The sequence below is a fragment of the Cheilinus undulatus genome, linkage group 22 (genome assembly GCF_018320785.1).
Source record: "Cheilinus undulatus linkage group 22, ASM1832078v1, whole genome shotgun sequence".
NCBI lineage: Eukaryota > Metazoa > Chordata > Actinopteri > Labriformes > Labridae > Cheilinus > Cheilinus undulatus.
In genome coordinates, this window is record NC_054886.1 from 26,727,655 (window position 1) to 26,752,706 (window position 25,052).

At 39.0% G+C, this 25,052-nt stretch overlaps 1 protein-coding gene across 3 annotated transcripts in view; it reads right to left on the reverse strand.

Moving 5' to 3' along the window:
* Positions 1 to 25,052, reverse strand: part of si:dkey-172j4.3 (diacylglycerol kinase eta) — a 117,535-nt gene that overhangs the window by 43,143 nt on the left and 49,340 nt on the right. For 2 of the 3 annotated variants that reach the window (XM_041779314.1, XM_041779313.1), the window contains exons 4-5: positions 1,793 to 1,903; positions 1,217 to 1,297 (exon numbers count right to left, since the gene is read on the reverse strand). In XM_041779314.1, coding sequence (XP_041635248.1) covers positions 1,217 to 1,297; positions 1,793 to 1,903 — 192 coding nt within the window. Of the gene's footprint in view, positions 1 to 1,216; positions 1,298 to 1,792; positions 1,904 to 13,145; positions 13,471 to 25,052 lie in introns of those variants that run through there. The other variant, XM_041779315.1, reaches the window with a different exon arrangement.

Here is a 25,052-nt window from a genome sequence, read left to right on the forward strand (position 1 = left end):
CTGTTTAAAGCCACAGACATAGAAATGGCTCGTTCTGAGCAGGGCTGAAACAGAGGGGTTTATAGACATGCAAAAATCTTATACTGGAGAGTTTTTTTCAGCAATAAACTTCACAGGCATGTTTTGGGGACCTCTGAGAATGATATAAACTTGCCTTAAAAGGGTAAAATATGTCACCTTTAATGATGATCATTCGACACCATTTTACAACCAAATAGTAGCACTTTATAAAAAGTGATTTTACCACAAAAATCAATAAGGAATCCATTGAAATTCCATAAATGTCTGTGCTAAATTTCATGGTAGTCCACTTTATTGTTGCTAGATACTTAAAAGAGGAGGATTGGCCAAAAGATTACTGAAAGTTCTTTAAGACCGAGGTACCAGGAGCTTTTAGTACCAGAGACTTCTCCTCTTAGAATCATATGCTTCCTGTGGCGCATTGTTGTCTGTGTTTCCATCAGGGTCTAAAGCCCTGGGAAGATGATGCAAATCAGAGATCTTGATCAGGCCAGGTTGAAGGAAGACAAATAAAAGCAATAGTATCATGTGCTATCAGATATTTTATAAATAAAGACCTAGATGTCAATGATGTCAGTTTTTTTTCTAGAGGAAACTGTATTTGTAGTTTCACTTTTAATCTGCTTTTTGTAATTCACACCTTTTCTTATTTATATATTTAGATGCATTCCAACTAATAGCCTGGGACTGACTCAGTCTCTTTAATTTCTAATATGTAATTCTAATCTTATCAAATGTCCTTAAAGGATTTCAGACATCCAGGTTATGCAAAGCTTGATCTAAACAGGGCAGCCAGACTTGGTTAAGGTTGCTCTTTTCTGACAGGCTTTAGCTATAAAACTGACTGGAGTCAGATAGAAACATCTGCCAACTATCTGAGTGCAAATGACTTGGGTGTAAGAGTTGTTAGGATTGTCGTTGACCTAGTTATCATAAGGAAACGTGCAGCCCCGCCCCAACTAGTTTCTTCCCTTGATTTAGACCCTGGTTCCTGCAATTGAAAAATTCCTTCTTTGTCTGTCATACAACCAAGGTGCTTGCACAAAAACCATGATAATACTCCCTTTGAGCTTACCCTGTCACTCTTTATTAGCTACTCGGTCAAGCTGTATCATAATTTCCATATAAAGTAAGTAAAGATATACAGTAGCTTTACAAATCTTTCATACAAATGTTTGACAGTCTTGATACTCACTGTAAAGCTGTTGTTGATGTTCTTGGTGCTGGTTTCAGCCACACTGGCATCCGATAGGTCTACTTCATCAAAAATCAGAGACTACGGGAAAGAAAGGCAAAAAGGACGGACATTTGTTATCTTCTCCGGGCAAACAGTAACCCAATTTTGCATTTTAAAAAGAGCTGAAAACATTGGCCATTCAAGAGAAATGAACTGCTAACGCTCCGTTTCTGACATGTCAAAGATTTGCTTCTTCCACCTTTGCAACTGAAACGATTTGGCACTTTTCTTTGGTAAGATCCACGGTCAATGAAGAATCTTTGGGTTTTAACCACTGGTAGGTCAAAAATGCACCAGTAAGAAGAGTTGTGACGGCTATTTCACCACCCTTTTAAGGACTAGACTATTTTGAAATATACCACAATTAAAACTAATCATTTTAACACACCTTTTAAAGTATGTAACATAGAACATCTTGGTACACAAACTCACTTAACAGCATTTTTTTTGCAAGAGAAATACATATTCAAGGTCAATTCCCCAAAGATTTTGATGTATTAAAGCCGTTTTGGGCAATCTGACACATTTTTGTACCTTGCAGTCTTTGGCATAGTAGAGGGTCCTCCCTCTGAGTTTGAAGTACCTCCTCTTCCATCTCTGAAAGGAGCTGGTCTGCTTTAACAGGATTCCCTCCTTCACACTTTTCTGTAGAGGGACAAAAAAGGAGGAGAAGGAGCCAACGTTAGTGTATTGCCATCACCATAAAAACTGCAATGCTTCCTCCTGGAGGTCACACATAAAAAGAAGGACGTTAGTTTGTGTAGTGTGCCAGAGATGTATTTTCTAATAGTGAGACGAAAACAAAGTCACAGAAAAGGCTGCTTAAATGAGCTGGAAAGTTTTGACTTTTACTTTAAGGATGCGCCAGTTTTCTAGCAGTGATTTCAGAATTTATGATGCTGATTTACAATCAAATGTGGGAATGTCAAGGTGGCCTCTAGAAATATTTCCCCGCATGTTTCCTAAAATAGCACCCTCACTTATCTGTTGAATACAATAATGAGGAAGCTACGTTTGCCGAAGTATCAGTATGCGGCGTTGATAGGAAAGTTAATGCAGCAAAGGCACTGGGGGTAATGTCCTGTACTGCTGCGATTATAGGAGCAGGTAGGAGGTGCAGCCATCTGTGTCTGCATGAAAATTATTACCAAACGTGGCATGAATGCATGATTTGATTTGAATGGATCTACAGAAGAGAGTCCATTGTGTTGCCTTTGTGTTTCACTTCACTGTGTGTCTCCTTATCATGCAATTGTTTTTCTATTTATGAGAACATGCCCTGAGAGGGACAGAATGCACCATGGGTAATCAATTTGAGATAGGACATCAAGGGTCGCCATGGAGATCCTCCTTCATTGCAACAGGAGGATACCCCGCATATACATGAACACTGAATGAAGGCAATCTTAAAAATCTGATCACGTTCGCTTCATACCTGCACGTTTATCACGAGACATGGTGACATTCCTGCACGAGGCGCCAGAGCAGGTTTTAAAAGACATTAATCCATCGACAGGCCTGTCACTTTCCCATAGAGATACCATGCCTGCATCAGTTAAGCTGCATACTTTCATGACAGAAACATCAACTGTCTCTGGGCATCTTATGCCAAGCTTGATTTTCTTAAAATGTTCAATAGAGGCATCTGATAGTTCCCTGAAACCAAAAGTGGTTTATAAAACCTTTGTTCAACAAAGACAAAACATCACTTTTTATATTCTAATGACTAAAAGATGCAGGATATTGAAGCAACATCACTGTAAGAACAACGGACAACAACACTGCTTGTAACCTAAACCTTTACATTTCAGTGATAGATAACAAACATTACCATATGAATGTATGCAGGCATGGGCCCTTCATATACACAGAAGGTTGGAATTGCACGATGCACAGCTGAATTATAAGCAACTTCCTATTTCTTAAAAGATATACAAATTTAAAGGTGCATCACAGACATGCCTTTTAACTAGTCAACAAGTTATGAATATATTTTCATCATCAATACTTCTTTTAGGGGTACACCAAAGTACAAGTTGATTGGATGAAATCCTGAAAAGTAGTTTGTCCAGGTATAATTCCTGGAAATAAGCCTATCAACTATTAAGTTATACTTCCTGTTTCCCAAAAAAATGTGCAAATTTAAGTGTTTGTCACAGCTACACCCTTTGACTAATAAAAAAGTTGTGAATAGATTTCTAATCATCAATGTATGTTTTAGCTATAAACCAAAGAACAAGTTGGTCAGAAAAAAATCCTTCAGGCTAGTTTGTCTGAGTATGACCCCTGGAAATGGGGCGAAACACCCTAATTTTGGCTTATCTATTCAAAATGGCAGACCTGTTTGAGTTGGAGTCTCACCCCAATACACTATTTGTAGATCTCTCCTAGCAGCATCTGCCCGCCAAATTTCATCACTCCAGGTCAAAGTCACTTTTCGGGCTGTTCAGTAGAAGCATTAAAGGTGGCGCTATTGAAGCAATCCCTCATGGCCATTTCTGAAACCCATATCAACCTTGCATTTTTCACACCCTCTATGTGTGGGCCAACTTTTGTACATTTTTTAGCATGCTCATTCCCAGAGGAAATATGAAAATAATAGGAGAACCTGAATGATTATAAGAAGGCTCTTTGCACTGATTATGGTGCTATGGCCCTATTTAAGAGCTTTTTGTATATATAGACTAATATAGGCTGATGAAGGAATTTGGTGTGGAGTTAAGCTCAAAAAATGAACACATAGTAAAAACTTTGGCTTGAACAGCTAATCTGATAGACTGGCAATGTTTTGAAGCAAGTTTGTCCCCAGGAAATATCTGAAAATGTGTCCTACATTATTAGATAACACAGCAAATGACTAATCGTGAGGCTTTGTCATAAAGAGCCCCAAGGACAAATGCCAAGGTACTTCAATCAGCAAAGATGGTAAACCAGGTCATAAAATCATCACCCCGTCTTCAGATGTTCTCAGCGTCATCTGTGACTGAGCAGCTTGCGCAACCTGTCTGTTACTACAAACTGTGGGCAAAGGTAAACTGTGACTCTAAGGTATGTGAGCGGAGATGATGACACAGCTTTAACATGTAAAAAATGAACTCAAAATATAATACTATGAGTGACTTCCACATCAAGCAACAAAAATGCTGGGCTGTCAAATTTACACGCAAAACATTTGGTTTACTGATTGTTGTTCATTTGTTTTATGCACAACCCTGTTTATCAGGTCATAATGCCCTTTATTTTTAACATTTAAGGGTTCTTATTATTAAGTGACACAACAGAGGGTAAAGTGATATAGCAATGAGTATTAAAGAGAAAAAGAAGGAAAGAATATTGCTTTGATATTACCTCCAAATCAGGCACAGACTGGTTAATAATAGAATAATAAAAACACTACATAAGCAATGATAAAATAAACTTTTTATAATGTAAAAAGATGGTCAATACCTTTCACTGATGATGCTAGTGCTGAAACAAAACAACAACAACAACAAAAAACAAGAAATATTTTAAGTAACACCTTTGCTAGCATTCTAAGCATTTCAATACAGACCTGTATCTTATAAAGACATAAATCCTACTGCTAACTGTTAGCATTTTGGGCTAGGGTAACTACCATGAAGACAACATACGCCCCAGTGAATTCTGCAGTTGCCAGACAGTGAAAGCACAGGGTGGGTGAAGAAAAGGGCTGACCATGAGGCCTAATGACCTTTACTTTTGACTTCTGTCTTCCAAAATCTAACCAGTTTATCCTTGAGTGAGAGTAAGGATATATGCAAAGTTAGAAGAAAATACTTTGAAGCATTCTTGTGATTTTATGTTCTCAAGCAAGGGATGCACGCACAAGATCCAAGACGTTGACATATAACCTCAAAATATAGACATTCTTATCCTTTAATGAAGGTAAACATTTGTTCTAATTTTCAAGAAAATCCCTGACAGTGTTCTAAAGATACTACGACCATTAGGATGGACAGGACATACGGACATAAGGACAAACCGAAAGCACAACACTTCCAGCCTTGAAGCAAAAAAATGTTTCTCCAGAAACCTCTGGAATCATGAAGTAGTATTGAGGTGGTGCCATTAATATTGCTTTCGCAAGTGAGGAGGGTTTCTGGTTCAGAGACATCAGAATCCCATCTCCGCTTTTAGCAGATGATGTGGTGCTGTTGGCTTCCTCAGCTGGGGACCGAGAGCAGACACTGGAATGGTTTGCTATGGAGTGTGGAGTGGTTGGGATGAGGGTCAGCACCTCCAAGTCCGAGGCTATGGTTCTCCACCTGAAAACAGGGACTGCTCCCTCGGAGTGGAGAGTGAGTCTCTGCCTCAGATGAAGGACTTCAAGTAGGGAGTGTGAGATTGGCAGGCAGATTGGTGCAGTGTCAGCAGTACTGCCTGCGTTGTTCCAGTCTATTGTGATGAAAAGGGGGCTGAGTCGAAAGGCAAAGAATTTGATTTACCAGTTGATCTCCCTCCCAACACTCATCTATGGACATGAACCCTGGGTAGTGACCACGGGAATAAGATCGCAGACACAAGCGGCTGAAATGAGTTGTCTCTGGAGAAATAAGCTAGGGAGTTCAGACATCTGGAGAAAACTAGGATAGAGCTACTGCATCCAAAGAGCCAGTTGAGGTAGTTCAGGCACCCACTAGGTTCTTCCCTTTGGAGGTCTTCCAGGCACATTCAGCTGGGGGGACACCTCGGGGAAGACTAGAATTTGAACCTGGCCCTGGGGTCTTTTCTTGTTGCACTGAAAGGCTTAATGGGCAACATTCTGATTATCAATAGAGTGAAAAACTTAAATATATGTTTGTTGCTCTCAGCTCTTTGTTTACACTGATTGAACGCTGCTTTCTTTGGCTTGCTTATGTTCATCATAAGCTCAAACATATTTCAAACATCTTCTTTCCCTTTTTTTGAGAGCTGCTCCCCTCTAACTGTTAGTGCTGCCACCATATGGGGAGACAGACTGAACTGCCCACGAAAGGGCACTTTTTCTAGGAGTATAATGACAGTAAGTCACGATGGGAGATGGGAACTAAGACTGTATTTGCATTTGTCAGAAAGTCTCATTGTCCCGTATTAAGGGGTTGCAAGCAACTTGCTTATTATTTGTTTGTATGACTTCTTCCTCCTTTCTCTCTGTCTTTCTCAGTGCTACTCATCCACAGTTCTGCTTCCCTCTCATGTTTCTGTCTTCCGTTGTCTGCTCTTTGTAATAATGTCCTTGGCTGTCGGTAACAGAGGGAGTAATACCCGGCAGAAGCATCTCCATCGCAGTGATAAATCTAATTCATTGCTCCACGGCCATCTCATTTCTCAACTGCGTCTGTATTCGTTTGTGTACATGTGTTTCCATGAGATATCACTCCTTATAACGGCGCATACAGTTTCTTGTGCTCTCACGCTGCATGTTTCATCAGAATAAATGTGTTTTCCTACCCTGGGGGAGAGCAAATCTTATATTGTCACACTATTAGAGAGAAAAAGGGAGAGAAGAAGAGGGGAAGAAGAAGGGAAGGATTGATGGTAGAAACTGTGATAGATTGTCCAATGTATGGATCATTAGCCAGAGATGGAAAAAGGAAAAAGAGCTGTGACAGCGGTAAGCAGTGAGAAAGAGGAGGTAAAAATAATGCAGGGAACATAACAAACAAGGACTCTGGAAAGTCAACATAAAAGAGAAGAATGCATTGAAGAAGAAGAAAGAAGGAAGCACAGCTACAAGACAGAGTAAAGGTCTCTTTAGACTAAACCACCCAACACGTCAGAGATAACGGGCGAAGCCTAACAACTTATCCTGCCAATCAGGCTTATCTGGGGTTTCTACGGCAACAACAACATGAGCTGTCAGTCATGACGCTAATCAGAGTTCCTGTTTGACAAAAGTAGCTAATGACTTAGCAGCTGCTGATACAGGTGAGCTATGTACTGAAGTTCAACTAAAAGTCTAGAAACGATGCTAAGGATTAGCATTATTAGCCGACTGAACTGTTTGTAGTTAGCACAATCCTGGTCAAATGCTTCACCTCAACTTTAACACAGCTGTCTTCCACTGGTAGCCCCTGTAGCTGCTCTTAATTGCTGCCACCATGCTCTTTAATTTGATATAAATAGCTGCTGAAAGCACCAGTTTAATCTTGTGGGAATGGTTTAATTAAGTACTATTTTGATCTAGAAAATGGGGCTAAAGTTGTCTATAGGCTGTGTCAGGTGATACACTCATAAATGACACACTCAGAGATGATATTCAGCTCAGGAATGTGGACGTTAACGTGTAAAGAGGATTGAAAGTTGGTGGTGCTAGCATGGCTAATGTTAGCCACATTCTGCTAACTTTGCATTGATACAGTGAGAAGCTGCACTAGCACATGTGTGATGGTGCGTTTGCATTGATCTGGTCATGCTGCAATAGTCTGCCCAAACCAATTCAGCTGTGTGATTTTTATGCCAGTTCCTGATGCTGGTGCATTATATGGACAAAAGTATTCGGCCACCTGAATTCAAATACATGTTCTTTAATATAGAGCTGCCATCTTTTGCAGCTTTAACAGCCCACGCTCTTCTTGGAAGGCTTTCCACCAGATTTTAGAGTGCTTCTGTGGTAATCTGTGCCCATTCATTCTGTAGAGCATTTGTACAAGGGCCAGTTTTTACTTGGAAGACACTGGAGGGCTGGACTTCCCAAAAACTAAACATAACTAAATATTTTGGCCAAATTGACATATAATTTAATCTTTTCTTTTTATTCTGGCCTGCGGCGCCTTCCACAGCGGTTTCAAACCTGGGTGGACTGCGTACATGGGGGCACCTTAAACCAGAGGTTCTAAAACTGGGGTCCAGGGACACCTGGGGGTCTGTGAGTCACAGCTTGGGGGTCCGCAAAAGAATTTAAATAATTTATAAAAGTAATGCCATGTCATTCAAAATCAAATAAATAGATAAAGGGAACACAGTGCCAAAAAACTACCATACTAAACCAAGGACTCCCACATAAGTCAGCTTTGGGCCAATAAACACTCAGATATGATTGTGACATATCAAGTAAAGCTTTCACTCATCTCGCACCACTCACACTGAAAAAATATGATGACAGCTATCTCAGTTTGGTGTTACTGAGAACAGCGATGAACCAAAATGTGTCTTCATGTGAAGCCCGCAAAGCTAAAGCGTCATCTCATAACAAAGCATGCAGAGCTGAAGGACAAAAGAAAAGATTTTTTCCGACCAAAAGTCAGAAACACGAATGGTGAACCTGACCACAACCTCAGAAAAAGCACACAGGGCTTCTTAATTGGCTGCTCAAAGAACTGCAAAAAGTAAGAAGCCACAACCAACTGGACAAGAGAATGTATTTAGATTGAAGAGTTTGAAATACAGCATATAGGAGCACAAATGGCAGACAACATACTGTATGCTTCATCAGCATGAGGGTTATGTGGGGATCCCTGGAAATTTTTCTGCCCTGTAAGGGATCCTTAGCCCCCAAAAGTTCGAGAACCCCTTCCTTAAACCACAAGGCCACCCGCACCGCTGGTTTTGTATTTTCTAAATAGTTTTCTCTGATTATTTTTTAAGTTGCTCATTCTGTATTTCTCAGCATACAAGAAATAAATCATTGTGTTTTATAATAGACACAATATTTGGTAGATTAAACAAAGACTAGACAGTTTAATTGTGATCATTTTGAGTCACTGAATAACTATTCTATGTTTTCCCACTGTGAATCAGAAAAACGTACAAAAGAGGGAAACGGGATTTTTTGCAAAGTGATACATGATGTGACGTGTAGCATCTCTGCTGCAAAACATTTATCAAACTGGTACTTTGACATACATTTCAGGTCAAAGAAGATTGCAACTTCTGGGATGTGAAAATTGCAGTGTGTAATATTGTGATTTAATCTAAAATTCAACTGATTGCCAAGGCCTAATTCAAGTACAACTCAAGACTGGAAATTATCCACTGAGTGAAGTCTTCTTTAATCAAATCAGAAACCTTATGGAACAGAAAAATATAATTAGAAAAACAAGCATGATTGCACCTAGAAGTCAACTACTGTAGGACTAAGTAACTCCAGGAGTTTAGAAAAGCAATGTTTACATTAAGCATTGGAAGCTTATTGATGGGTGTAATCATTGCCTGCTTAAGAATCTCATGGTGACATACCTGGATGGGTCATTAAAGAAGGAAAAAAGGCAGGATTAAAGAGAACAACCACAAGTTTGCATCAACGCTAATACTTCAGATGGAATATTATCATGAAACACAGGATTTTGAGCTTAGGATTGAAATTCACAGCCACTAAAACCTTTTTTTCTTACAATCAGAGAGCAAAGTTTAACCACATATCTGAGGTTTTATAGGAAATGGTGATAAAGAATAAACTAGACTGCCTTTAGTAAAAATATGACGCAAATATAAGCATGGTTATAGTATGTTTGACCTTCTCAGAATGACTCCTCAAGGTATTTTCTGTTCTTAGTTGAGCTATAATGGAATAAGCCTTCATTTCAAGGTTTTATTTGATTGGCTCTGCACACGTTTTCTATATGTCTGTTTAAACAAGACGTATGTATAGAGAAAGCAAAGGTCAGGGTTTGCAGCAGCTTGCGGTCAAACTGCAGCCACACCCCTGGATTGTTGTCTTCTCCGCTCGTTTCTGCTCTGCTCTCCTGCTGAGGGATGTTGTCAGACAGATCAGTGTATTCATTAGAGCAGGACTAATTGCATCACAACAATCAGCCCCAGTAGGCCTAATTTGCACACAAATACACACAAATTGAAGGGCTGCGGAGTGCATCTGCACACAAGAGCAAATTACCACACATTACTTACTCATCTGCAAAATGCACACACGGTGAAAGGGAGCTTTAGAGCGCACCCACTCAGATCTGACTGATTCAACCCTTTTTCTCTTCCCTTTCTCCTAGAGTCAGCTTTGGAGTGTTTAACGACCCAACCGGGTGCACACAAAACCAATTTCTGTCTCTGCAATCCTGCATGACTTATCAATCTTCAACATTCACACTCTAAACAGTCATCAGCTCTTTAATTTCCATTTTTTTTCCTATGAAAGAAGAAAATGTGCTATGTTTGATTACTATGTCCAATACTGTGATAACGATACAATGCAGTAAATAGCGCATACATCTGCTGTTATTCAAGCTTTACACAAACTTTTACAATACTAAATGCATCAAGAATAACTCAGAATGCAGTTTTCTCCAGTTAATCCAAGGTTGGCTTAGAGCCAGCTTAATCTGACTGCATAAAAATGGTGTGAAGGTACGGCAGTTTTCCAAATCCAACGTTGCAAAGCAGAACTTTCAGTCGCATGACTAGAGAGGTCCCTCCATCCTATTAGGTAGACTGTTTTCTCTTGGATTTGATATCAGCCGACGGAATACAACTGGCTCCATAATTTATTATCATACAGAAAGCAAGCATTAGTTGTGGGTAATGTTAAGTTTATCTTTCCAGAGGTCAACGTAGGAGTACCCCAGGATTCCATCCTTGGGTTATTTCTATTTACTCTCAATAACAAGGCAGGGCAAGTAAAAGAAAATGTAAGATCCATCTATATGCAGACGACGCAATTTTATACTTTGTTCTTTGACCATTTTTTTGTTGCTGTGGTATCTAAACAGGTAGCAATACAGTTTGTTTTAAGTAGCATTGTGTATTGTGACAACTACAAAGCAGCAAAGCATCCAACAGCATTAATCCACTATTTGTGCCTCTATGGGTTTTCTATAAAAATGACCAAAAGCAATATAAATACTTGTATACCCTTTGCTTTTTTGTATTTGAATGAACCCAAACATTTAGGAAAAGCTAAGTAGATGTCTAAGGAAAAATGTGTTTGCATGTGCATAGTGGTGGTACATTTGAGGACCCAAAAAAGATCAATATCTTGAGCTTAAAGTCTATTCAGACTGGTTATTGAGATTTATTTTAGTCCAGTTAGGAACTCTCATCATACATTTTACCATTTTATTGCAGAATGAATTCAGTTTTACTTGGTGGAGAAAGCTCTGTTCAAAAGATGCTCCCTGCTTTAGTTGAGCAGCATGCGTTGACTTTCTAGGGAGTATATGGCTAGAAATCCCCATATGGATAGATACATTGTTATTTATCTGGTTTGCTTTTACCCTATGAGACCAGTAAAGACTCCAGGTCTTCAGGAAGTTCTCTGTTAATAGCACCCAAAGTTAGAACTAAAACATTCGGTGGGGGTCTTTAAAATACTACGTCCCCTGTCTATAGAACAGCTTACCTGAAGACCTGTGGGCCATACCTAATGTTAATGTTGTTAAAAGCAAACTCAAGACCTACCCTGTTAGCCTGGCCTTAACTAAATTTTAGATCATACTTTAAGTGTTTTAGCTTCAATCTCCCTATGTTTTGACTGTCATGATCGTCTTTTATCCTCTTACCATAATTTGTCGAGCTATCTTTTAATGTTTTTATTCTTATTTTAGTATCTTTTTGTTCTGTTTTCATTTCATTTTAATTTCATTTTATGTTTCTTTGATTTCACCTTTCAGCCTAACCTCCAGTGTTTCCACTTTTACATTTTAAGGTGGCGTTTCCTCAGTAGACAAGTTCCTGTTCTCTCAGAATTCATTACTCATGGTATAAAATGGACTTGGTAAATGGACTTGGGCTCATGTAGTCCTTTTAAGTCTAGCTTTTCTAGTTGTCTGACTACTCAAAACGTCATTATTTTGTATGAAAAATGCTATAAAAATTAAGATTGGCTGATTTATGCATATTGAAGAAAATAAAATTAGTTCAAAAGCAGTTAATTCACAGTAGCATGAATCTGAATGAGGTTGCAATGAGCTTTATGCTATAAAGGAGGAGGCTGGGGTGGAGGAGGTTAAGCTAAGCAGCATGGTGCATCAGGGTTAATGCAAGCAGGGATAATTTAAATACACTGCTGTGTTGACAGAAAGAGCTCTGTTTGGCTCTGGAAGCTGGGAGGCGATAATTAGGATCAGCTGGCCGTCAGCTGATCACAGTTCGACGTACTGTATGTCCTGCATGTACTAACGCTAGGCTTCATTCCTTCAATTCCATGTCCAAAGATATGGCTAGATATGCCTGTAAAAAGGTACAAAATTCACAATGAGTGGCTCTTGCAGATAGATGCTGCTTCTCCAGTGTAATGTGTTTCAATGCTGGAAGCAATATTAAAGCCATAACTACAGGCCTAAGGAGAAAAAGGTCCCCATTAAATCAGTCTTAACTTCATAATGTTTGAGTTATATTTGCTTATAAGAAGGCCAATTTACACTGGAGGTGATAAATGATGAGGAAATAAATTAAAGTTGAAATAAAAAGTCAATTTAAAGATATATACCACTTAATTTAACAATAAATATATGGCTTCATTTAGTTTTAAAGAGAAACTTTCTGTTATTTGTTGATTACAGTCTCTAAGTTGTAGCATTTTACTGGTTTATGATGACATAAGGTGAGTCTTTTGGTTTTAAACTGTTAAAAGTGTGATACATTGTGGCATTTTTCCTTTTTTGACAATTTAAATCTTTGTGAAGTGGATTAAAGTAGCAAAATGAAAAACACTTAATGGATGCAAACCAAAATGATTTCACTTTCACTGACAGGCAAACAAAATGCAAAAATATAAACATGAGACCTCGCAGACAAGTGTGATCTCAGGATTTGCCATTTAAAACAAACTCAAACCACACAAAACCACAGCACATCTGTTACTGGACCTGCCTGTGTGCTTTCCAAATTTGTCTGATTAAAACCAGAAATCAATCAGCAGTGTGAAAGCAACAAACAACCTTCAAACAAGGGTCATTTTCTACAAAAGCTATCCTTTCTAGAAGTCTGTCACACTGACCTCCTCCACATGGCAACTCTGCGGTAGCTTCTCATAGTGATTGGTGGATTCCAGTTGGTCCTCGTGGCTGAGCTGGTCGTCGTCGCCTAGCTCCCCTCCCTCACAGCGGAACAGCAGGGGTACCATGCAGCACCCGCTGGGCCGACACAACCCCGGCATGGCCAGCTGTTAGTCTCAGATATGTGAGGATAGTCAAAGTTACTCCTGTGGCTCAGTGACGCTCACAGGTGTTAAGTGGAGAGCTATGGAGCTATGAAGCTATGGAGAGCATTCTCCAATCATCTTTTTCTCCTTCTTTATCTTCTTAAAAATGATTAAATCTCCTTTTTTAAGAGTTTCCAGACAAAATTCCTTAAATTCTTCTTGTGTTTTGCTCTCTTCCACACCCAGGCTGAGTTGTAGCTCCACTTTCAAACCTCCAACAATGCAACTCCACTTCCTCCCTCTCAATCTCACCTTGTCAGGTGGACCCGCCCCCTTTCAGGTGTTTGTAAAGAAACACCTCCTCTCTCTTTATGTGTGTGTCATTTTACTTGTGTTGCCAGATTTTGTTAAAACAAGCAATGTTTATGAAAAGAGGTCTTAAAGAAGCAGACTGAGTCCAGTATTTGTCTTTTTATCTTTGGCCTCAGTGTCAGGATCTTGTTTGGCTGCTCTGTCAGACAGGATGATCAGGTACCTTTGGTTATTTTGATGACTACTTAGCAGACAACTCAATACTGTAGTCGAGCTGTTTTTATTTCTCAATTTCTCAACTGATTTACCCCTGCAAAGAAGAATTCTGGTGTTTATATATCACACAGTGCCATTGCATTTTCAAACAGGCAGTGGTGCTGCTGCTGGAAATAGACACCCACGTCTTTGAGGCATTTATCCTAAACATGCACATTATACTACAGATTTTTTCATGACAGTAATATCAGGATGCAGTGGCTACATTTAAACCCCCAGGTTAAGGAATTACTGTTTTAACCCTGAACCTTGATGCTTAACATTTAGGCTGTTCAATTCCAAAGCTAACATAGCTATGCTAGCAATCTAATTAATGTTACTACACAAGCCAGTGTAGTTAAGTTAGCTTTAGCAACATGAGCTTCACAGCTAACGCTAATGTAGCTATGTAGAGAGAATACCTAAGTAGATTACATAGCTGTTTTGTGAGCCTAGCTTAACAACATAGCTACGTTAGCTATGTAGCTTATACTGCTAACAGAGCGATGTGAGCTACACTTGCTGGGTTAGCATGTTTTTCATGTAGGACAGCTTTTTTTCCTGTAAGCAGACTGTTTATCGAATGTTTTGTAGTTACATTTTTTAGGTCTAGTTTTTAACTTTTGGTGTCCTAATCCTCACCTTAACCCGTCACCTTACCCCAAACTTAAGTTTGATCCAATTTAATTTTGGCAGTTTTAGCGTATATTTCCTTTACAGACGCCAAAGAGCTTGGAAGAGTTGGGGCCAAGGTTACAATAGTTTTGGAGGGTTTTTTCATTTCATTTTTACTTTCTGTGTTCGATTTCAGTTTTTCAGTTTTTGAGAGCTGGTTTGTTGGTTTAGTTTAGTTTTTATTTTGCAAAAATGCTTCGTTTTAGTTTAGTTTTTATTAGTTTTCGTTTTTTACGGAGAAATGTCGGGCTGAGTAAGCGTCATACATTTTTAAAAACTAATTAAAACAGGCTTCTCTTCACTTATCATTTTATTTATTTAATGATGATGTTTGATTACAACTCCAGACATAAAACTACCTCTGTGTGAAGTCTTAACCAATCAGATCAGGCAATTTCACACTCTCCAGACTTGTGTGTTGGTGCCAGTCAGTATGGTTGTGTCAAAGACTAAAACTAAGGATATTTCGTCTCCATTTTTATTTCATTTTAGTTAGTTTTGTAAGCACAGTATACAGTTTTATTTTTCGTTTATTTGATCAAGCTTGCTTTTTATTTAGTTTAGGTTAACTAAAATGATTTTTGAATTTTAGTTTTACTTATTTTGTTAGTTTTAGCTGACTATAACAACCTTGGTTGGGGTCTTATCTGCTATGAAGTTGTCAAAATTAGATGTGCATGTATTTTTCAAAAATCATAATTAGAAACATAATGTACAACTGCCGTTTTCTATGGGATGCCCCATAGATTAAAAAGTATTTGAGAAAAAAGTTGGCTTATTTGTGATAAAATCAGCTTTTGTAGGATTATAAAGTTGCTAATTTACAAGAAACAAACTCAGAATTTTAAGTTTAAGAAGTCATATATTTACAAGAAAAAAACACAACATATCTAATTTTAAAAATGCTTAAATTTTGACCTTATAAACTAAAAAAATTCAGGTTTTAAAGTGAAGAATTTACAACACTGTTAAGTCAAAAAGTTACGAGAAACCAAACGGAAAACAATGGTTGGATAACCCAAGTTTAAAGAAATGTTGAAGTCCAGATGATAATGATAATGTGATGATTCTTGGCTAAAATTACAAGGACTTCCTTATTTATTATTCACAGTAAAAGTATCTTTTTTAGGCTTTTAACTGCAGGAATTGTGAAGGAAAACAGCTCCATAGGGAATAACTTTTTTCCCCATGCAACTGTCTATTCAAAACTTACTAATCTCAAAATATCTTAGTTTTGGTTCAAGTTAAATGACATCTTTCTTTCCAGAAAAGTGGCCCTGAATAATAATGTATAGTGTTGGATCTTTTGCAAAAACAAGTGAATGTAGGTCTATTATGCCAATTAAAACAATTGGAATCGATATTCAGTTATTTTAAGTGGGTCCTGGAGGGGTTGGGAACCCCTTATTTAACATGGTATATGGAAAGTCTAAAATACTAAAAAAAAAAAAACAAACAAACAAACAAAAAAACAGCATTATCTAAGTGCTTTGGTCCGCCTCTGAGAAATCTTATTTAGCACCATTTCAGTCAAATTATCATGTTTACATGCTTTATTAGACCAGTTCTGTTCAGACTTACACAACTTTTTCTAACTGCATGTAAACAAACTGAGCGACTTTGCAGAAAAACATGACAAAACTGACTTATAGTAAGCAAACCTGGCAACCCTGACAAGCACACAACCTGGAGATAAGACAGCACTTGAAAGTAAGCTCATCCCCCCAGGTCACATGACTCAAACCTGAGAGGCGCAGTGTGTCTGTGTTTGAGTATGCATGTGTGTCAAGGTAAGAACACGCCTACTTCCTTGAGGCTATAAATAGAACTGGAAAAACCGGTTTGATTGGAAATAAGAGCACACAGACTTGGATCTATGTAGCCACAGTGTTTTCTGCAACTGTGTTAGCGCTGAATCAGGGCTTGAAATTAAAATAAAAACACTCAGACACTGACGGGGAGGTTAATGATATCATACTTTCCTGAAAAGAGGAGGAGACGTCAGTGATCAACAAACTCATGTCTTACTAACCTGGATGAGCTGTCCTGGCTCTGTACGTTCATGTTTGCTGCCTACATGCTGTCAGAGGCAGATCAGCGTCTCACCTGCCGAGGCGAATTACAGTGATGTGAGCGTGTGTGCATGCTGTCTGCCAGTCGGTGTATCGTTCTGTCGTTAATGAGCAGAAACATGCTGTTCCCTGCAGACTCATGAAGCTCTCTATCTCTATTCTAATTCCCTTTGGTGTTTTTAATCTTGTTTTTCATTTCCGAAATTACTTCTTTCTCCCCAAACTGGCATATTTTTCTTCCATCCAAAATCACCTGTGGTAAAATCATCTCCAGAATCAGGTCAAAGAGCTTCTTTAGTGCTGCTAATGACTCATTTATCAGAGTTATTCAAGTGAAACGACTCTGATAATCATGTTAACTCTGTCTAGACATATTGTAAGGGAACGGTGGCCCTTATGGGACAAATAGGAAGATGAAAACATGCACTGTGGAAAAAGACAGAGCTGAACATGATGGGAGCTGGGTTTTTAAAGCATAATTAAGTGCCAGCTGGATTTTTAAGTGTTCCTCTGGAGGCGAAAATTGAATTTTTGGTCAAAAGCAAATGGGATTTCTTGTTAATTTGATTAACTTTACTGAAATAAATACAAGAAAAAGAGGAGCAAATGAGCAAGGAAGAAAAATAAGAAGAAATGCCATCATCATTTAAGGATTTTAACATGTCATTTATATTACAATGTTCCCATCACTAACTTGCAGAAACAACATTTTCCCTAACTCTAACCCTACAATCAACACTGGTCTGTAACTCATTCAGCTGCACTAAAATAAACCTGATTCCCCTGACATGCATTTGTTAGTCAACTACAAGGGATATCATTAGAAAGTGGAAGCGTTTAGGAACAACAGCAACTCAGCCATGAATAGGAAGATGCTTTCGGGCCACAGCCAAATTGGGAGAATTTGCACCTCAGCAAACTTATGGTCAATTATAACGCTGAACTGTGATAACCATTTCTTTATCAGAATAATTACAACTCTTATCAAAGCAACACTTTTTAGTATATAGCCTTCTTATAAATATGAACCCATTTTCTCAAACATAATAGAATTGGGATAAAAGTGTCCAAAATGGTTGGAAAAGGTGGCAAAATGGAATTTTAAGAGTAGCAGAAATGGGCTAAAAGACTGGCAGAAAAACATGAAAAAGGCAAAATGGCAAAAACAGGTAAAAAAATGTGCATGACAATAGTAAATGGTGTCAAAATTGGTTAAAAAGTGTTAAAATTCTGTAGAAGAGGAAAAAGTGGCAAAAATGGGGTCAACTGGGGAAACAATAGATGTAAAATGGCAAAAACAGGTCAGAAAGTGGTGGAAAGGGTTTTAAAGTGGCAAAAATGGCTAAAAAGTAGCAGAAATTGGTGGAAAATGTGGTGAAAGGGGATTTAAAAGTGGCAAAAAATAGACGGAAAGGGTTAAAATATGGCAAAAATGGTTTAAAGTGGAGGTGGGAGAAAAAATCAATACTTAGATGCATCCTGATGTGGAGGTGGAAGATTCTGAATCGATTTGTAAATACCCAATAATCGATAATAGTTAGTAATTTGAATATTTAATACTGTAGAACAGCAGGAACAAAACGTTTGTTTATCTGTGAAAAAGGAAATTTTTAATGTCCGTAATTTCAGAAATGTTACAAGAAATGAACACTGCTACCTTTGGTTCAGTGCAATTTTAGAATTTTCAATTTACTCACATCTTTCATTAGAGGATAGTGGACATTTCATTTATCTCTATTTTTCTAAATACAGATGTCTTGTTTTTTTATTGTGTTTGACACAGTGACAACAATAGAAATGTAAAAAAAAAAACCCAAGTGCATCAACATGCATCAATAATTGATTAAGAATCAAATTGTAGCCCTATGAATTGTAATCAAATCATGAGATGCCTAAAGATTCCCACCTCTAGTTTAAAGTGGCAAAAATGAGTAACTAGAGCTGAAAAATTGCACAAAATGTATGAAAAAAAATTCGACAATAACAGTGGGGATAAAGTGATTAAAAGGGCTTTAAAAGAGGCACAAGGAAAATAATTTCAACATAGGAACCCAACAACAGTCCGCCACACTTTTCAGCTCCAAAATGAAGCTACTGTTAGCCAGGAGGCTTGCTAGCAGCGACGCTACTGATCGACCACACATGAATTGATACCATCAACAAATCACACTTAAGGATGAGTAAATCTAAATCTGGTACCGATACGGTACAAGTACCAACACATCTGATATCTACCAGATGAAATTTCCCCACAGATATCAAAACGCCACCCCAATGCGACCCGCTGCCGCCCCAAATGATAGGCAAGAAATGGCACTTGTGTGATTTCTGTGCTAGGTTGCACCGGTTAACTTTTCTTATTTCATTTTTATTGGCATTTTAAATATAGAAAGACATTTCACAATTCATTTCAGATACCCAGACAGCTTTTATTCTAGTGCTGACTTTCAACAAACTTTTTCCTCTCAAAAGTATCAATACAGGCGCCGTTAAATTTGGCACCATATATAAAGTATTGATTTAGCACCGATATTAAATAAAAATAAATGACAGCCAACCCTAATCACAGCTGGGGAAGGCCCATTCTCTGGGTTTCTCAAGGGCCCAGCCAAATCTGTGGCCCTGCCTGATGGTATGGGGCTGTTTTTCAGGGTCTGGGCTGGTCCCATTATCTCCAGTGAAGGCCAATCTTAATGCTTCTGCACACCAAGATGTACTGGATAATCCTGTGCTTCCAACTTTGTGGGAAGAGACTACTAATTGCAATTAATATAAACAGATTTATGGAGAACATATCATCAATGAAGGTATATGTGAGTGTCATTTTTTTCTTCAAAACTTGGGGTAAGAAGTTAAAATTAAAGATAAGGATTTGCAGCACCGAAACAAGTCTAAATGTGGATTGCAGTAGTATGCACTGTGGACCGCTTCTATGATCTGGGCTAATCTAACATGACTATAAATGTGCACAGCATAAACAAGACTTTTCACAAGAAGATAAAATATATCAGTCATTTTAAGTCATTTTTTGTCTTTTGTGTTATTGTTTCTGAAGATGGGTCATCTTAAAATTCAATCAAACTCTTTGATATGAAGCACGAGTTCCTAAACAGCAGCTGGTTATTCATGAGTTACTAGAAACAGCAGCGACACGCCGACACCTTCGGGTGCGTCTTTGCCAGAACTAATTAGAACAAACAGACGCTTGTCGTTGCAGATGATGAACCCACTGACCCCTCAAACATGGCCGTGGTTTTGTAATCAGGAGGCTGCACCATCCCTACACACACCTTCAGAATGCCAAATGAAGCTCCCTCAATGTCATCAGCCGAGGTGTCTTTAAAAAAGCTGCAGTTATTAGTTTTCTCCAGCAGATGGCAGGCTGAGAAAGAGATGTGGGTGGGAGAACAGAGAGGAGGAAAGGTGACAGGGTGCAAGGAAAGTGAAACAGCAAGGCAGAAATGAAATGGGGGGGTTTTGGATAGAAACTAAAAGTGGTGATTTAAGTGTAGGAGAAGAGGAAAAAGAGCAGTGCAGTCAGTTGTATCTGACAGATTTGGCACTGTTTTAACACTTCACAGCCTCCAAGATGTCTGCAGGTTTAAAAATAGAAGCTGGCTCTAGGTTCCCCTGGTGGAAATCCATCCCTATCCTTAAAACTCCCATGTTCCTGTGGGTTTTATGTGATTTTCCATGGCCTGAAACACGACTAGGGTGGAGTTTAAAACACAAGACGGTGCTAGTTTCTAAAGCTATTTTCAGTTCAATTCTTGGTCTTAATGATGAATTGTTCATTAGCTTAAGTCACATTTTAGTCAGTTCTACTCTTAGTAATTTTAGTTGATGAAAACTAAAACCTGGGACCCCTGTGTTCTACAGCTGAGAGGTAGAAGAGGTTTTTTGTTTTGTTTTTGCATATATGTCACACATTAACATCTATCAGTCTGAAAAGGGTTGCAAAGACATTTCTAAAGCTTTGAGACTCCAGAAAACCACGGTGAGAGCCATTACCACAAATAGAAAAAACTTTAACAGTGGTGAACCATCCCAGCAGTGGCCGGCCTACCAAAATGACTCCAAGAGCGCATCAACAACTCACCCAGGAGGTCAGAAAAGAACCCAGAACAACATCTAAAGGCCTGCAGGCCTCACCTGACTCAGTTAAGGTCAGAGTTCATGATTCAACAATAAGAAAGAGACTGGGCAACAACAGCATCCATGGGAGAGCTCCAGGGCCAAAACCACTGCTGACCAAAAACACACAAAGGAAATATTCTATGGACCCCGAAACCCTGAATGGTGACAAACTGCTGTGACATCACCATGGCACTTGGGGGTGAGGCAGGCGCACTTAGGACCTGCTCCAGAGCAGGACTATTCTGAGCTCAGCTCAGCCAACCCTGGAGTGGTCAAACTGGTGATGGAAAAGTAAATCAGCACAGCGTGGTTTGGATCTGCACTGCCAAAAGTCACACAGTGGAAAAGTCCTACATGAATTCGGCTCTCTACTGGAAAATCCTGGAGAGGAATGTCTGGCCATCACTTTTTGGCCTCAAGCTCAACAGGACTTGGGTTATGCAGCAGGACAATAATCAAGAACAACCAGCTAGTCCACCTTTGAACGGCTTGAAAACTTAATGAAGGTTTTGGATCGGCCTAGACAAAGTCTGGGCTTCAATCTGTTTGAGGTGCTGTGACATGATCTTAAACAGGTCGTTTATGCTCGAAAACCCTCCAGTGTGTCTGAATTAAAACAATTCAGCAAAGAAGAGTGGGTCAGAATTCCTCCACATCCTACTTCACTTTGTCAGACAGGTTCTACAGAGGGTCCTAAAACCCTTCAATGTAGCTGAACAAAATTCCTCCACAGTGTTGTGAACAACTTATTCTGGGTTCTTCTGTGACCTCCTGGATGAGTTGATGATACACTCTTGGAGTAATTTTGGTAGGCCAGCCACTCCTGGGAAGGTACGATACTGTTCCTAATTTTCCTTCTTTGTGGGCAGTGGCTCTCACTGTGGTTTGCTGGAGTCCAAAAGATCTTTTAGCCTACTTCACTTTTTCAGACAGGCTTTAAAAATGGTCCTAAAACCCCCCAATGTGGCTGAATAAGAACAATTCTGCAAAGAAGAGTGGGACAAAATTCCTCCACAGTGATGTGAAAGACTCATTGTCAGTTATCAAAAATGCTTGCTTTTTGTTTTGGGTTGTTTGTGACTTCCTGGATGAGACATCAATGCGTTTTTGGAGTAATTTTAGTAGGCCTGGAACTCCTGGGAAGGTTCACTATTGTGGTTAGTTTTCCTTCTTTGTGGGCAATGGCTCTCATTGTGGTTTACTGGAGTCCCAAAGATCTGTTGGCCTACTTTGCTTTGTCAGACAGGTTCTAAAGAGGGTCCCAGAGCCCTGAAATGTCTTAAATTAAAATTTAGTTGGATGACCCGAAACATTAAAGTGCAACAAATTTGCAGAAAAAGAGAAATCAGCAGGGGGCAAATACTTTTTCACAGCTCTGTAGAGCATTGTAAATAAAAGCTGACTCAGAGTCAGGAGATGTCTTTAATCCCACAGATTTGATTCGTTTCTTTTTGCTTTCTGACATTCAAACTTGCTGATGCAAAGGCACGTTGGGTTGCCTTGGTAACAGCCTGACTTTCGAAACAACCTTGAGCTTGGGAAATGTAAGGATACAAACACGAACACAAAGACACACACAGATAATAAAAAGTAGAACTTATCACTCCTTTCACCTGGCCATTTTATCCTCTGTTAAATCGAACAGAAGTCGAGTCAGGTGTGTGTTTGTGTATGTTGTGTATATGTGTGTATACGTGGGTTTGTGTCACCTCTCTGTCCTTGACAACTTCACTTAAAAAGAATTTCTATCAAATCTTGCAAGAAAAGGCAACAGCAGTGTGGCTCGTTTGAAAAAAAGGAGCGGCTTGCTTCATCTGTCATGCACAAACATGCCGACTCTGACCACATAGACACTCGCTCGTGCACACAGACAGTTTCAGAACAAGGCGTGGGAGGACCTTGCACCATGGCGACCACATCCTGTCTCATGTACCTCTGTGCATTTATTAATAGACACTCACACAGAGCAGTGATATGCACAAAAACACAGGCAGAGAGAATTTAATGTAACTGTCGTACTTTAAACAGACAGATGGGGAGAGAGGCACACTTACTGCACACAGCGACACACAGACACACATTCCAGCGCTCTAACACACATTTTTTTCTTCAAGTTTAGACTCATTTGATGTTTGTGTGTTAATGCGTTTTTGGAATATCATCCCGTTTTTGGCGTCTGCCTGTGAGGTCTGCGCAGTGAAGGACACATAATCTGCTGCTGCTGGTGGAGGGGGGGGAGTGGGGGACGGGTAGACGAGGAGGGGGGGGTGATTGCCTCGGAGCATACGGACCAAATCTGGCTCTGATGCTGCATAATCCTCACATACACAGGCTGACAGTGAAGGGATAAGTCTCACGGTCAGAGAGGGATGGATGCTGGAATGAGAGGTGGAAAGTTCAGATGTGATTAGCAGGACGTCCCTTTTGTCGCGGGTTTAACACTGACAGTGACAAATCAAAAGGTTTTATTTTTGACACTGAAGAAAAGCAAAGCATTGATATAAAGAAGTGCTTGGAGTACGGAAAGAAGAGATGAAAGAGGAGAGGAAAAAAGAAACGATTAATGCAGGCATGAAAGAGGAGGCAAGGGAAGAGGAAAGGAGACGAGGATAGATGACAGGAGAGAAAAGAAGGGACAGGTGACCTCCATAAGCGCTGGAGGCGTCCATCAGCTGTTGATCGGTAAATAACGAGGACTCACTGGTTCAGGAGATGTTTTTTGATTTACTGTTGTTACTCGAGACAGAAATTGATTTTAGGGCTGTCAAAACATTAAAATTTTGAATCGCAATTAATCTCATGATTTCTGTAATTAATCGTGATTAATCGCACTCTTTTTACAGCATCTTCAAATTCCACTATTTTGCATTTAAAACAGTTTTCATGTCATTTTGGATTTTTCTAGCTTGAGCCATGTGTGCTCGACTTCCTGTTTGCGTTCTGACCTACTTTCAGAGGTAGACTGAAGATAAAAACACAGACAACCACAGGAAAATGAACTTGCTATAGATTAAATATAAAAATAAGAGATAATTCCAACGGTACTCAATTTCTGACTTTTTCAGTGAGCTGTGAAATGAGACAAAACCAAAGTGTGTTGAGAATGACAATAAAGCATGCGATTAATCGCGATAATCTCAGTAGTTGATTGTGAATAATTGCACCCTTTTAACTGCATTTCAAACTTCCACTATTTTGCATTTAAAACTGTTTTCATGTCATTTTGGAGTTATCCACTGTTTTGAACTAGGGGTAACTGACTTCCTGTTTAGGTTCAGACCTGCTTTGATACTTAACCACAGAAAAATGAACTTGTTATGGACTGAAAATGAAATAAGAGATCATTAAACAGGTACACAACGATGTCCGACTTGTCCACTGAGTTGTCTGAGAGGTTTTAAAAGTGAAATGAGACGTAACTAAAGTGTTTTGAGAATGACAATAAATCATGCGATTAATCGCGATGTAAAAATATTAGTGCACTAATTATGGACTTTAAGTAATCGCGGTTAACTCGACTAATCTTCACATCCCTAACTTATTTTTATTGATAGTAAATTCATCCATAGAAATCCACAAAAAAAACTTTTTTGACCCATTTATGCCTCTTTTAACCATTTTTTGCCACTTGTAGGCCAATTTTGGCCTGTTTTTGCTCTGTTTAACTCCTTTACATAAATTTAGCTGCCCGTTTTTGCCCCTTTTTGCCCATTTTAACACTTTTCTGCCTGGATTAACCTTTTTTTTGCCACTTTCACTATTTTCTGCCAATATTAATCCATCTTTGCCTATTTCAACCCATTTTTGCCACTTTTATTTTTTGCCAATTTTCAGCTTTTTTGCCTCTTTAACACAATGATTTAAATATTTGTAACCTTAAAGTCGTTACGAGTCCTACTTTATTCTCTAGCCTCCTGATGTTTGTGCACACCACAGCTTCATTATAGTCTGATATTTCTTTAGCCATGGTTTTGCCAATGTGCCCATCCTCACTGTTACCAAAAGAAGGTAATTATGCTTTAAGAAAATGGGTTAACTTTTTAGAAAAGGCTATATAGTGCTACAGCATAAATAAATAAAGTTAGCTTTCTGTAGCTTTGATAGGAGTGGTTATTATTCAGGTTAAAAAATAGAATATGGTTATCACAGATAAACTTTAAATGGACCATGACTTTGCTGTCTTCCATGGGCCCCCTATTTGGCTGGGCTCCCCCTTTTCCCCCCTTATGGGCAGCCTTGCATAGGGCTAAAAAAAAAAAAAGTACATAGCATAGCTAGCTGGTGTGGCTCAACGCCCTAACTCCATCTATAT